The sequence below is a fragment of the Denticeps clupeoides genome, chromosome 12 (assembly GCF_900700375.1).
Source record: "Denticeps clupeoides chromosome 12, fDenClu1.1, whole genome shotgun sequence".
NCBI lineage: Eukaryota > Metazoa > Chordata > Actinopteri > Clupeiformes > Denticipitidae > Denticeps > Denticeps clupeoides.
This window is the reverse complement of record NC_041718.1, coordinates 10968193-10981741: the sequence shown is the minus strand read 5'-3', so window position 1 is coordinate 10981741 and position 13549 is coordinate 10968193. Positions and strand designations below refer to the sequence as shown.

Below are 13549 nucleotides of genomic sequence, written 5' to 3'. Positions count from 1 at the left end.
GGTGGGGGGTCTAATGCCTTCAAGACGTGGCCGGGCTATTAGGACGAGAGCCGTGCTGTGCCGCGTTACACACATGCCATTTCACCACAAAACAAAAGGGTCTGCCGGACAGCCGAACACGCCCGCCTTCCTTCGAGACGTGGGGAAGGACGCAGAGGGATGGTGGGGGTGCACGACGGATGTCGACATGCCGACGCCTGCGACCACAGCGGCCAGTTTGCACAGCAGAAATCACCCCGAGCGAGGACGAGCGGCTGCAGACGCCGGGCCACAGAAAACAACGCGGAAAACACACCACTCACCTCCATCTTCCCATCTCCCAATACATAGATGCACGTCGACAAAAAGTCGCCTCGCCGTTTGGTGGACAGCGTGATGACGCCCTTCAGAACGCGACATGGGCGAAGTGCCTACTGCACGTTACACACGCCGCGACCCCCCGAACAAGCCCCACAATCCACCATGTTAGCTAGTGCCGTGTCGTACGCGAACGACTCGTTCAAAAAGAACGAATCTTTTAAAGGAGCGTACCAAACCGAATCACTTCCTCAAGCGATTCGCTCCGTCAGCCGGCGAGCCGCACTCGCCTGAAGCGTTTTCCTCCGAGGGCGTCCAGATGAACACACCTGAAACGTGAGACGAGAGCGAGGCTCAGCCTCCAGAGGGGTTCAAGATTCAACATTTATAGTTATTGCAGAACAACACGCAGTGAAATGTATCCTGAAGCGCTACGTTTTCACTGTGCATAGTTATAAAAATCAAATATGATTAAGCTTAATAAGCTTAAATGCAAGCACATATTTCTATTCAAAGAGAACATAAGATGCAGACATAATTAGGTAGGGGCTATGGATTCTGCTAAAGCGCATTGTACATAGATTGTGAAATGTCCAGCATAGCAGATTGCAGAGAAGTGATAAAATGAGCAGTCAACAACAGTGAGCATTCAGCGATTCAACAGTGACCTAGCGATTCAAGTAAACGGCCCCGCAATCAGAAAGTTGCCGGTTCGAATCCAGATCCGCCAAGGTGCCACTGAGGTGCCACAATCCACCATGGGGACACCACTGTGCCCACACACTGCTCCCCGGGCGCCTGTCATGGCTGCCCACTGCTCACCACCAAGGGTGATGGGTTAAATGCAGAGGACACATTTCACTGTGTGCACCATGTGCTGTGCTGCTGTGTATCACGATGTGGTGGCATGTCCTGGTGTTGTGTTCAAGAGTGCTTCGGAGAAAACAAGCTGCTAAACAAGAGAAAACTCACATACAGTAGCAAACAGCAGGTAATAATTAGTGACTAATGTGTGACTCTCATTGAACTGCCCAATTTGCATTTTTTTACATTTTATTTATAGGCACCTTTCTGACACACAAGAAACGCTTTGAGCTGCAGGGCCTGGGTGCGGAGATGAAACAGTTATCAATATCAATTGAAATACTGACAATAAGTAGGATTTCAGTTTTATCACTGTTTAATCCAAGGATATTTGAGTTACAGAATGCAAATGAGTACAGATAAGATGGTAGAGATAATGTTCTTATACAGTGAGAATAATGACTTTGTATTACCTTCATTAGAGCAGATTAAACCAGAGTAGTTGTGTATGGTGTGAATTATACAGTCCTTATAATAGGCCAGTTAGATAGCATACCATAGGACAGGACGCTTAAAACATCATGATTTAGTAACGAGTTCAGTTTTTAGAAAGATTTTTTTGTCAAAGGAACACAGCCACAACACTCAGTTCAGGAAGTCGGATTCACAGCCATGCACTGAACGATTCGTTGATTCGGTGAACGGATCTTTTTGACGAACCTTTTTAGTGAGCTGACTCTAAAGATTCAGTACATCTAAAAGAACTGCCGTGCCCATCACTACACCATGTCCGCACATTTCTTTTCCAGGCATTTATAGCTGGGGAGGGGGAAAAAACATGAACTTACCTGCTGCAGAAAATGGTGCATGAAGACACGCCGAAGTCATAAGCTTCAAAATGGGCGCAGGAAACACACACATACGCACAGAAGCGAGTTTTCAAAAGCGATGCCCTTCGCTCTTAAAAGAATGTGGAATTCCTGCTTGTCCCCGGCTGCAGAAAAAAAAAAGCCTTTCGGAGGTCTTTCCGCATTTGGAAGCGATCGTCAGGAAACGTGATGTCATGGCTTTAAATTTCTCCTGCTAGCTCGGCGCTCTCATTGGAGCGCTGGATGCATGTGTGGTCCCCGCATCTCCAGCTCCAAACCCGATTCGCACTGTTTTTACTGGATGCAACGAATTGCATAATTGCCCATGCAACCGCTTCAGCTGAAGGGGCGACATGCAAGTAAATGCATGTTATTAGTTTGCAATTACGTGACCACATCAGTAACCCCCCAAACACACACACACACACACACACACTCCTTGCTTTTGGGGTACAAGATTTTCCAACTTACATTCTGTTAGAACGGTTAAAACTGCTACATGTGAAATAAAACCATAATCTATCCGTCTTAAACGGTGACTTAAAAAAAACAATGGAAGAACAGTCAAGTCGAACCGCAGAGATACTTATCAAATGTTGAAAATGTATAGTAATATAGTAATAAACTAATAATAAAGACAAAGGAGGCTTTTTTGTGCTCAACTCATGATTTAGTGGCTATAGGTTAGTGGCTATAGGTTCCTCACTGGTGAAGTCTTTGAATGAATTTGAACAAATCTGCCCCCCAAAATGAGCTAAACCGCGCCCCCTGTGTGTCATTGCACGTTATTGCATGAGGTGCGAATTAAACTGGGTGTCCGCGATTATGCGTCGCGTTCGGGCCGCCTCGCCTGCATTCTGTCGTTTTATTATATCTGTTTCAGGGCATAAAAGAGACCCAGTGCCAGACCCAAACATCCGTAAACAGGAAACATCCATGGCCGCCAAGACGTTTACCTTTGTCCATATATGTACTAAAAATAACAGACCCCAGGAAACGATGCCATTGTCTGCATTCCGCAGTGATGACATAATTACTACGGTTTATTTACACACCGTGGGAAGCTTAGCATGATTCCCAAACAAGTCGCTTTAGCACCCTGAAACTCTCATAAAATGCAAATTGATCTACATTTACATTTGCAGCATTTATCAGACGCCCTTATCCAGAGTGACTTACAATCAGTAGTTACAGGGACAGTCCCCCCCTGGAGACACTCAGGGTTAAGTGTCTTGCTCAGGGACACAATGGGAGTAAGTGGGGTTTGAACCTGGGTCTTCTGGTTCATAGGAGAGTGTGTTACCCGCTAGGCTACTTCCACTCTTATTTGAGTTATTTGAATTAGTCTTCCAATGGGTAGGTATCCTTAATGACGCCTAATAGTTCATTGAATGTTTTCCCACGAAGCGGCATCACATATTTAGCCACAACATTATATATTTCGCTCCATTGGCAGAAACCTGTCTGTGACCTGCTCCTATTTACTGTGTTTAAATTGCAAGTTGAATTGGAACAAAAACCTTCACTGACATCTTTATTGCAATATAACTATATCAGGCTTCAGGTTCAAAAGGTGCAGGTGCAGAGGCGGCGAGAACAGAGTTCGTGGTAGACAGGCCAAAACGGTCGGTACCTGTAGATGTCCGTGTGGCGAAGACAAAGGCTGTAGGAATGTCGGTGGCATAGCGAGGGTCAGTGGTCTTCAGGGGCCAATGAGAAGCAGGCAAGGACAGTCCAGAGAGAGTAGTCAAAAAACGATCGGTCGGCAGGATGAACAGTCATGAAATGAATGGCTACAACATAAGAGACAAGGATACAATGATGTTGCAGCGTCCATGATGGCTGCTGTGTTTTGTGTCCTGGTTTGACATGGTTCCTGTCTCCTTCCGTGTCAGTTGTGTGGGGACATCCAGGAGTCGGCGCACCGTGAATTTTTGGGCACCGTCCACCAGGCGAGGAGGGGGAGGCTGTGAGGGAGAGGACAGGACAGGAGAGGTGAGAGCCTTCTGCAGATGGGACATGTGAAAAGCAGAAATCCCTCCGAGAGAGCGTGGCAGGGACGGTTGGTAAGAGTCCGGCGCTACAACTGGGCTGTGAAGTGTGGTCCACGGTCCGACAAAAGGTCCACTGGATGTCCATTGTGGTGCACCACTTCACGGATGATGATAGAAACTGTCTCGGCGGCTGTGGGGAGTCTGGGCAGAGCGACGAAGCCTGGTCCACCGGTACCAGAACCTGGGTCTTCCCTTGTGAGGGAGGCAGGCCAGTTACAAAGTCAAAGTACACGTGGGACCATGGCCGCTGGGGGTGCTGCAAATTCTGTGACGTCACCTGGCAGACCGTGCAACCAGAAAACACGCTGGATCAACGCCTGGGTGCGGTATCGCCCGGGGTGTCCGGCCTGGGAGTCGTCATGTAAGTGTGGTCAGGTGGCGTGTTGGATGGAGAGGATTCCTGAGCGTGACTGGAGACCACTTCCTGCAGGAGGGTCCACTGGACGGGGCCAGGATATAAGAAGCAGGAATGATGGGGTCCGGGGTTGGGTTTTTATCCTCCCTGTTGTACTGACGGGACAGGGCATCGGCCTTTGAGTTGCGGGTGCCTGGTCGGTGGAATAAGGTGTAGTTGAATGGGGTGAAGCTTCACGGCAGGTTTTGTGTGTGTGAGACAGGATTTTTATGGTCGATGAGCGCCAGGAAAGGATGAGCCGCGTCCTCCAGCTAATGACACCACTCCTCCAAAGCCAGTTTAACCGCCAGCAGCTCTCTGTTACCGACGTAGTTCCTCTTGGCGGAGATGAAAAAAGCACAGGGATGGAGCTTCCGGTCGGACGAGGTCCATTGTGACAACACAGTGCCCACTCCCCGGTCAGAGGCCTCGACCTCCACTATGAACGTCTGTTGGGGGCCGAGGTGAATGAGTACGGGGGCTGTGGTGAATTGGTGCTCTAGCTCGTCGAACGCCTGTTGTTCCTGGGATAGGTTGTCCCCTGAGGAGCTGCCGCTGCAGAATGATGCGGACGTGGGTGACGTGGGTTTCTCAGGTCGGGGGAGAAGATTAGGATATAATCTAGATAAACAAAAACAAAATGGTTCCAGTATTCCCGCAACACATCATTTACCAGGGCTTGGAATGCGGCTGGACTATTGGAGAGACCAAAGGACATCACTTTGTATTCGTACCTACCTGTAGGTCTGATAAAGCCCATTGTCCACGCATCCCCCTCCTGAAATCTGACAAGGTGACAGGCTTGGCGTAGGTCTAATTTATTGAAAATGGTGGCGTCTGCGAGGAGATTAAAAGCTGTGTTGAGCAGTGGGAGGGGGTGAGGCCGAAGTCCACCGCCTTTATAGCTGGCAAAGAAAAATGGCGCCAAGGCAGAGGAGTGGAAGGTCCAGTATCCTTTGGCTAGTGCCTCTTGGGTGAACTCCTCCATGGTGTGATGATCGGGCAGAGACAAGGAGTAGAGGCACCCCGGAGCAGATCATACGGTCGATGTGGAGGAAGTGCTGCGGCCTGGTCCTTATCGAACACAGACGCCAGGTCATGGTACTCAGTCAGCACCCCCGAGTGGAGGACGGGGGTGGCATTGGTTGGAGGCAGAGTGTGCTGGCCTGTGGTCAGGGTGGAGACAGCTGCGCCCAGCTGAACGAGAGCTGTTCACGCCGCTGCTCCTGCAGAGATCACTGCTGCAGCTGTATGGAGGCCAGCAGTAGGCTGAGCGAATCCTGCACCGGGTCCGCGTCTGCTGTGCCGGTGCTTGGGCAAACTCACGCTACCAGGTTTCAGGTTGAGAGGTGCTGGCGCGGAGGCGGCGAGAGCAGAGTTCGTGGTGAGAAGAGCAGGACTGTAGCAGTGCTGGCATTTGGAGGGCTGTGGGGTGCAAGCAAGGATGCTCCAGAGCAGTCAAAAAGAAATCAGTCATGAAATACAGTCATGAAATAAATGCTGACAAAAGAGAGACAAGGCTACAATGAGTTTGCAGTGTCCAAGATGGCCACTGTGTCTTTACCTGGATCCCGTCCCCGGATCCCGTCAGTGGCATGGGGTGTGCGTGCACGACCCTTGTGGACCTGGAGCTGGGCCTGTTTATGTTATATGGGTGGATTCCAAAAAAATAACGGTGTATGCCATTTATAGGCAATTATTAGCAATATATAATTAACTGTAAGTTTTAATTTGAAAGATTAGTACAATTTTTGTCATTTATTATCATTCATTATGTTAAACTTTATTATTAGCTCACGTGTAATTCTATAAACACATGTGACTTGAAGCAAATGGATAAAGCTATTTTGGGTCCAACAGTCCTATTGTATGTTTTTCTGTCTGTGTGTTTTTTAGAATAATAATAGTTTTTAGTTTAAAAAAAAAGGGTCTCTTGTGTTTAATCGGCGTGTGTATTTGCTGCTAAGTTGCCTAAAAGTGGGGACCAACGCAGACGAGAAAAGCGCCGGAACGCGTGCGTTTTTGGACCGGCCTCGGGCTGCTATAAGACTCCGACACGGTAGGCTGCAGTCAAGCCGCCCCGGCATCCGGCGCCCGGGCCGCAATCCGCCGCCCGGAGAGGAAGCCTCCACTTCCCATTGGGTCAAATAGTTGTCCGTCAGTCGCCGCCCAAGACGGTGGAGCTGCGAGACGATCGGCGCAAGAAGGCGGCCGGGGAGAGACAGCGACTGCAGACAGGTACGCGGGTTCCCGGGGCCCGGGGGCGGGCGGCGGTGGTCGTCGGTCCGGCCGTACCGGGGCGCTGTTGGCGGGAGGCCGTGTTGTCGTCGTCGTCGTCGTTGTTTTTTTTTTGGCCGAGATGCGGGGACAGGGGGTGGGGCCGCCGCCACTGTTTGGGTGGACGGCGTAAGTGGGGGCAAGACGGGGGGGGGTGTAGATATTTTCGATGCGTTTTATATGTCGGTCGAAACGTCGATGCGCGGGTCTGACGTCGGCGGATCGACGCGCCGAGTTCGGCGGCGGCGGCGGCGGCGCTGGTGACCCGAACCGTAACACGATCATCTGCCTTTTGCGTCCATTTACACGCTGTTCACCCCCCCCGAACCTGCAGGGTAGGCTGTTGTGTTGTTCCACCGCTGCACATTTTTAGGAAAATATGGAATATAACATTGCCATAAAATATATTAAACGTTTATTGTAGTTGTTGAATAGTCAGCAACTAACACGGCATAGATAATATGCTCTTCACTCAGTAAATTCTTATAAATCCAGTAGTTGTAGATTATTCACCGACACCGACACCGAGGCCACCGGAGTTTTTGTCATTCTGCGACTTTCTGAGCGATTGTGACAGGCTGCTGTTTTATTGAAACCCCTCACATCGTGGCATACATCTGCTGTCCTTGTCCTCTTTTATTGTCTTGTAGATTTCTATTTTTCATCTGGCAGATGGGTCCCATTGTACTTGAGTGGGGGACCTTTATAATCCCCTCCCTGCTGTCTCCCACCCTCCACCCGTCCACTTGCTCCCAGCTGCCGCTCTAGTCTCCCGTCCAGCCACCGTGCATCATCTCCCATATCCCTGTTTCCCAAAAAACCTTGACGACCCCCCCCCCCCCTGTTTTTCCCACCACACCCCCCCAGACCCCATGGCAGGACGCCCGGTGCGGCCGAATGGCCAGTCCCAGGCCAGCAAGGTGTGCCAGTTTAAACTGGTTCTGCTGGGTGAGTCAGCAGTGGGGAAGTCCAGTCTGGTGCTGCGCTTTGTGAAGGGACAGTTCCAGGAGTTCCAGGAGAGCACCATCGGAGGTGAGGCCTACAAACCAAATATATTGTGTAGAATGATTGACATAGGTCTTCGGAGAAAAGACATGCTTGATTTATTTTGAGTTAATCTGCAACAGTCGTCGGCCCACAATACGTTTCTGAGATTGCATGAATCCAACAATAGTTCCTATATGATGGAAACATTTAATGATTCAAAGTTAGAATAGCAGCTGCTCCCATCTATTGGAGACTACTTCTGTGTGCTGATCATCTGAATGAATGAAGGTCATTATCTGAGGTGATTTTACCTGAGGAATAGTTGACTCAGAATCATAATTTCGCAAGACACAACTTTTTGGAGGGTTACCAACGGACATTTTGCGTTAATTGACATGTCATGAATCTACCTAAAAAGATTAAAATGCCTGCAATTTCTCGGATTGTTTAGTCAGTAGAAAATGTTGTTGGGAAAATCGCTCACATAGCCAACAGACATGAGTTCAGCAAGGTTCAGGCCACGCCTGAATGTCAGGAGGCAGCTGTCCTCTGTCCTGCTTCTTCACAACCCTTACAGTCGTGCAATGAAGATGTCTTGCCTGAAGCTGGCACTACAGCTGGACAAAAATCTGTAAGGATTTGGTTCTTGTTCAGTAACATTGTACAACTTAAATGTTCATTAACATTTTTTTTTTTTGCCATACTTTAATGCAGGGGTGCCTAACTCAATTGCACAAGACATCAAAACTCAAAGCACATTTATTGAATACACTGAAAATATAGCACCGCATTCTGGGATTGTGTTCGTCAAGTCAATTTAAACACTGCATTCTGGGATCTATAGTTTGTGTGTATCAGTGTTTTATAACATCGAGTCATAATAATAGCTAGAATAAATAGATGAAAATATCTTTTGATATAATTGTACGCCAGGCCGGATGTGGCCTGCAGGCCACGAGATTTACATGATTTACACAGAAATGTTTGAGTACATTTGAGTACCATTTACCTAAATGTTCCTTCATTTGTTTGTTCTGTCCTTTATGTTCAGCTGCATTCTTGACGCAGACGGTGTGTTTGGATGACACCACTGTGAAGTTCGAGATCTGGGATACAGCAGGACAGGAGCGCTACCATAGCTTGGCACCCATGTACTACAGAGGGGCACAAGCTGCTATTGTTGTGTATGACATCACCAACGCGGTATGTCTGTAGCTTTCATTTTATAAATGGAGTAGTGTGGTGTGGACCTGTGGTCAGACCCATGGTGGTTGTGTTGCCAGACAAGGCAGGGAGCAGGTCAAGCATGACAAGTATTTCATATAAAAGTACATTATAAATTGTTTATAAATCAAATGTTTATTAGCCTGAATCATAACACAATTATGCATCATTCCTCATAAAATCAATGGATCATATAATCAATGGTTTTTAATTTAGTGTAAAATATTACAGATTTAAGTTCCTGATATGCCTTTCTTTGTGTGTGTAGTAGGTGACTACATTTCTTTTATCCTGTGATCTTTGCCGTTAAAGTAGCTTATTTGGATGGGATGGTGAATGTTTCTGTACTGGGGCTGAAATCATGTCCCTTCAGCTCATCAGCCCTGCCGTGAGGATGCACACGTTTCACTGAAGCCAGTTTTCCTGTTGGAGACAGGAGTCTTGTCGCATTGTTGCCTTTAGTCATCATTGTATCAGTCGCAGAAAGCAGACCGAGCATTAACAAACTGGCATTACACTGGGCTGCACCCTTCTTAAACAAAATTAGTATTGTTCATGTCTCAAGTCTGTTCATTGTTGACATTTGACTGCAAGCAGAGCCTCCATGAGAGTCAGTGAGAGTTAACAAATGTACCGTCTTAATGTGAAATGAATGTTTTACTTTTTATTTTAATGTGTTGTGTAGGAAACGTTTGGACGAGCTAAAACCTGGGTGAGTGAACTACAGAGACAGGCCAGCCCCAATATTGTCATTGCTCTAGCTGGGAACAAGGCCGACCTGTCTGCAAATAGGGCAGTGGAGTATGAGGTAGGCAAACAAATGAAGAACACTGATGAAATCAAAATTCCTTTCAGCCAGACCTTTCCAGTGCACATTACCGACCGACTTATTTATTGCACAAAGAGAAGCTTCTGCCTCATATAGGCCTTCAAATGCAGAACTGAAACAGCCTCAGTGAATGTAAGGTAGAAGAAATGATACATTTCAGTTTCACACTAATCTCTATATTATGATGATTTAAATGCACTGTATTCAGGACAGATTCTTTTAGCGGGATACATCGTCCAGAAACCTCCGCCTGGAAACTGTAGTTCACGATTTAAAAATAAATAAGTAAAGACCATTGCGCAAAAGTTCCTCACATGCCGAATGTTGACTCACATATTGTTGCCCTCTGATTTCCTCTGGCAGGAGGCACAGGCTTACGCCGATGATAACAGCCTGCTATTCATGGAGACGTCTGCCAAGACTGCGATGAATGTCAACGATGTGTTCCTGGCCATAGGTGAGTCAAAAAGCTTTTGGCTCTGCTGGCTCAAGATGGGATCTAGCAGAGGACTGTGAACCCATTGCATGATGACTGCATCAACAACTTTTGAGTGAAAGTGTTTACGCTGGAACTTGCAAGATGACTCAAATGAGACACAAAATGACCAAAATAAATTTCTTCCAGGCTTCAAACCTTATAAAGACCCCAGATGCCTTTTTCCTGAATACCTTTGTAAAGCCTGCTTTTACTTCATGATTTGATTCTGATGAGTATAATTATGACTCTCTTTTAGCAAAGAAGCTGCCCAAGAACGAGCCCCAGGCTGGAACAGGGGCAACAGCAGCAGGAAGGGGAGGCAGAGGAGCAGTGGACCTCAACCAGCCCACCCAGGCCAGCCAGAGCCAATGCTGTGGGAAATAAGGACAAGGGGAACCGAGTAAGGGGACTGCAGAGAGAGGGGGGACCACAGAGGGCAAAAAAACAAGGGAGGGTGGACCTTAAAAATGAGTACAACTGAGACAGGAAAGAAAGAGAACTGAAAAAGAAAATGGAGGTGAAGTGAAGGATGGGGGTTGAGATTAAGAGACAAAATAAAGACATTCACTCTCCCTGCAGATGTCCCCTGCTCATTCACTCATTCATAGCGCTCACATACAGTGAATGAAATAAACCCCGCAAAACTATTTTAGGACATCATTAAAATTTGTATAATGGTTTAATGTCTGTTAACCAAACCAGTATGTCCGTAATCTCTGAATGGGGGAAATTTTACAGTCTCAGTAAGTGCTAGTATTAACACCTCATATCCAGTCTTAAACCTAATTTGATGGGAATGAAGTGCAGAGTGCAAAGTTCCTGTATTTTTTTTTTGTGATATAATACTTCATTATAAATCAATAATTCCAGGTTATTCTATACATATTGTAATTATGAATATCCAATTTGCTTTGTTTATTTGCTGTTTTTTGTAAAATTGATACTACTCAGTGTTGTGACATGCTCAGTTTAGCTCATTAGTCAATGAATACTATTTGAAGCAGATGGGAAACCTGACTTCCATATAAGTGTTTTGGAAACACCTCCTGTCATGTAACTTGTGTTTTCCTTCTACGACATTTTAACAGAGTCATTGTTACATTACATGGATCCTGGTGCAAACCGAGATTTATTTCTAGATAAACTAAAGGGATGGGGAAACGCCAGAGCACAAAAGCAGATGCGTGTCCTCTGAACATTTTTTTTGGTCCTCCTCTTTTTAAAAATGGCACCTAAATTGCTACAGCTTGAACCAAAGCAAAAAAAAAACTGTTGGAACTAGCTCTGGTTGCAGGGATAGGTTTCATTTGATAAGGAGCGAAGGGCTGAAAACATGCCAAAGCTGCAAGGCTTCAGCCTCAGATGGCCCGGCCGCAAGGATTAACACTTCACTAACAAGCCTCTGGTGTAACGGAGCCCAACGGAAATCCACCAGTAATGTGAGAATGTCCATCAGGCGCTCAGCGCATTCGAAAATTTCACAATTTCGGGTTACCCTTTACATTTCTAAGGCTATACATATTGAAGGTCAACAAAAGAATGGGTTTTAAATGACTGTAATGTTGCAGTTGTAAACACCATTTGGTTACCATTAGAATTAAGCCAGTTATTCAACTAGGCATGTAATGTTAAGGTTTTACTGGAAAAAGCACATTTGCACATGAGACATTCACTGTTGATTTTGCTCACCACTCCAACACTTATCAAAAGAGCTATTTTTGCCATGTTTTATTTTTTTTATTTTATTTTTTTTTCTACTGAACAGAAAATGCCTTTTTACGTCATTATGATTTCTGTATGGAAACTGTTAGGTACAGCTGTTTTTTTTTTTTTTGCATGAAGTCACATCTTTCAGTTTCTTTAGACAGGATGACTGGATTCATAAAAGAGGGTGTTTTATGTTATGGTTCTGTGCAGTTATAGCACACGGGAATAATGTAAACGTGCTTCTTTCAATCAAAATCCTCACCAAGTAATTATGATTCATGGTTTGGGGTAAATGCAATCAAGCTAGAGCAAACACAAGATGGTTCCCTATGTATTTAATGTAAGTACAGATTTATTTTAAACAAATCAGACTGTCTTTATGTTTATAAATAAATTGCTTTTCATATTACACCTTTCTTCTGTGAACTGGCATGTGTTTACATCAGACATTAGACTTGAATGAACATGAATTATCTTGTCACATAAGACATACACAAAAATAAGACATCCTAGATCTGACTTTAAAAAAATATTCTAATTAAATATTTAGCTCTTTAAATAGTTGAATGTGCTGACAACAACATCACACAATTATTGCTCAAAATGAAATTTATCAACCTATGGAGGTCTGGATTTGTAGTCACACACTGGATAACCACACTAAGCTGATCCAGGTTTGATGTAACAAGTCAAAATGAGGCTCAGTAGTGTGTGTATCACCTCCCTACAATGCCTGGGCATGCTCCTGATGAGGTGGCGGATGGTCTCATGAGGGATCTCCTTCCAGACCTGTACTAAAGCATCCGCCAACTCCTGGACAGTTTGTGGTGCAACGTTGCATTGGTTGAGGGAGCGAGACATGAGTAGCAGGGCTGTGCGGACTCCAAAAACAAATGCCACCCCACACCATTACCGACCCACTGCCAAACTGGTCATTCTGGAGGATGTTGCAGGCAGCAGAATGTTCTCCGTGGCATCTCCGCTCTCCAGACTGTCACGTGCTGTCACGTGCTCATTTGCCAATCTTAGTGTTCTCTGTCAAATGTGGACGTCGGGCCCTCATACCACCCTCATGGAGTCTGCTTCTGACCACTTGAGCAGACACATGCAAATCTGTGGCCTGCTGGAGGGTTCTGGCACTGTTCTTCCTTGCACAAAGTCGGTGGTAGTGGTCCTGCTGTTGAATTGTTGCCCTCCTACGACCTCATCCATGTCTCCTGGTAGTCCTCCATGCTTTTGACACTACATTGACAGACACAGCAAAACTTCTTGCCTCAGCTTGATGTTCCATCCCAGATAAGCTGCACTACCTGAGCAACTTGAGTGGGTTGTAGACTCTTGCTCTCTTGCTACCACTACAGTGAAAGCAGCACCAGCATTCAAAAGTGACCAAAACATCAGCCAGAAAGCATAGAAACTGAGAAGCGGCCTGTAATCACCCCCTGCAGAACCACTTTATTGGAGGATGTCTTGCTAATTGCCTATAATTTCCATTTGCAAAACAGCATGTGAAATCGATGCTTCCTAAGTGGACAGTTTGATTTCACAGATGTGTGATTGACTTGAAGTTACATTGTGTTGTTTAAGTGTTCTCTTAGCAGTGTATTTAGGCATGACAAAACAATGAGC

At 46.1% G+C, this 13549-nt stretch overlaps 3 protein-coding genes across 6 annotated transcripts in view; 1 reads left to right on the top strand and 2 right to left on the bottom strand.

Annotated features, from left to right (window-relative positions):
• The window catches only part of LOC114801000 (nck-associated protein 5-like), a 52066-nt gene extending 49918 nt beyond the window's left edge, over positions 1–2148 (bottom strand). For 2 of the 3 annotated variants that reach the window (XM_028998943.1, XM_028998947.1), the window contains exon 1: positions 303–584. The gene's annotated coding sequence lies outside the window, so the exon portion shown is untranslated. Of the gene's footprint in view, positions 1–302; positions 585–1949 lie in introns of those variants that run through there. The other variant, XM_028998944.1, reaches the window with a different exon arrangement.
• A 1310-nt stretch (positions 2149–3458) lies between these two features.
• LOC114801003 (uncharacterized) lies at positions 3459–6771 on the bottom strand. 2 transcript variants are annotated; one of them, XR_003751458.1, is made up of 2 exons: positions 5157–6771; positions 3459–5039 (listed from the first exon to the last, which is right to left on the bottom strand). XR_003751458.1 is itself a non-coding variant. In XM_028998949.1 (2 exons), the coding sequence occupies exons 1-2, from the start codon at positions 5404–5406 to the stop codon at positions 4691–4693; spliced, it is 603 nt and encodes a 200-aa protein (XP_028854782.1). In that variant the 5' UTR covers positions 5407–6771; the 3' UTR covers positions 3459–4690. The 2 variants fall into 2 exon arrangements, 1 of the variants encoding a protein (XP_028854782.1); XM_028998949.1 differs by having other exon boundaries at positions 5153–6771.
• Positions 6388–10789, top strand: LOC114801002 (ras-related protein Rab-5B-like). Its single transcript, XM_028998948.1, has 6 exons — positions 6388–6656; positions 7563–7727; positions 8734–8885; positions 9592–9714; positions 10099–10192; positions 10470–10789. Exons 2-6 carry the CDS (start codon positions 7568–7570, stop codon positions 10595–10597), a joined length of 657 nt encoding a protein of 218 aa, XP_028854781.1. The 5' UTR covers positions 6388–6656; positions 7563–7567; the 3' UTR covers positions 10598–10789.
• The last annotated feature ends 2760 nt before the right edge of the window (positions 10790–13549 follow it).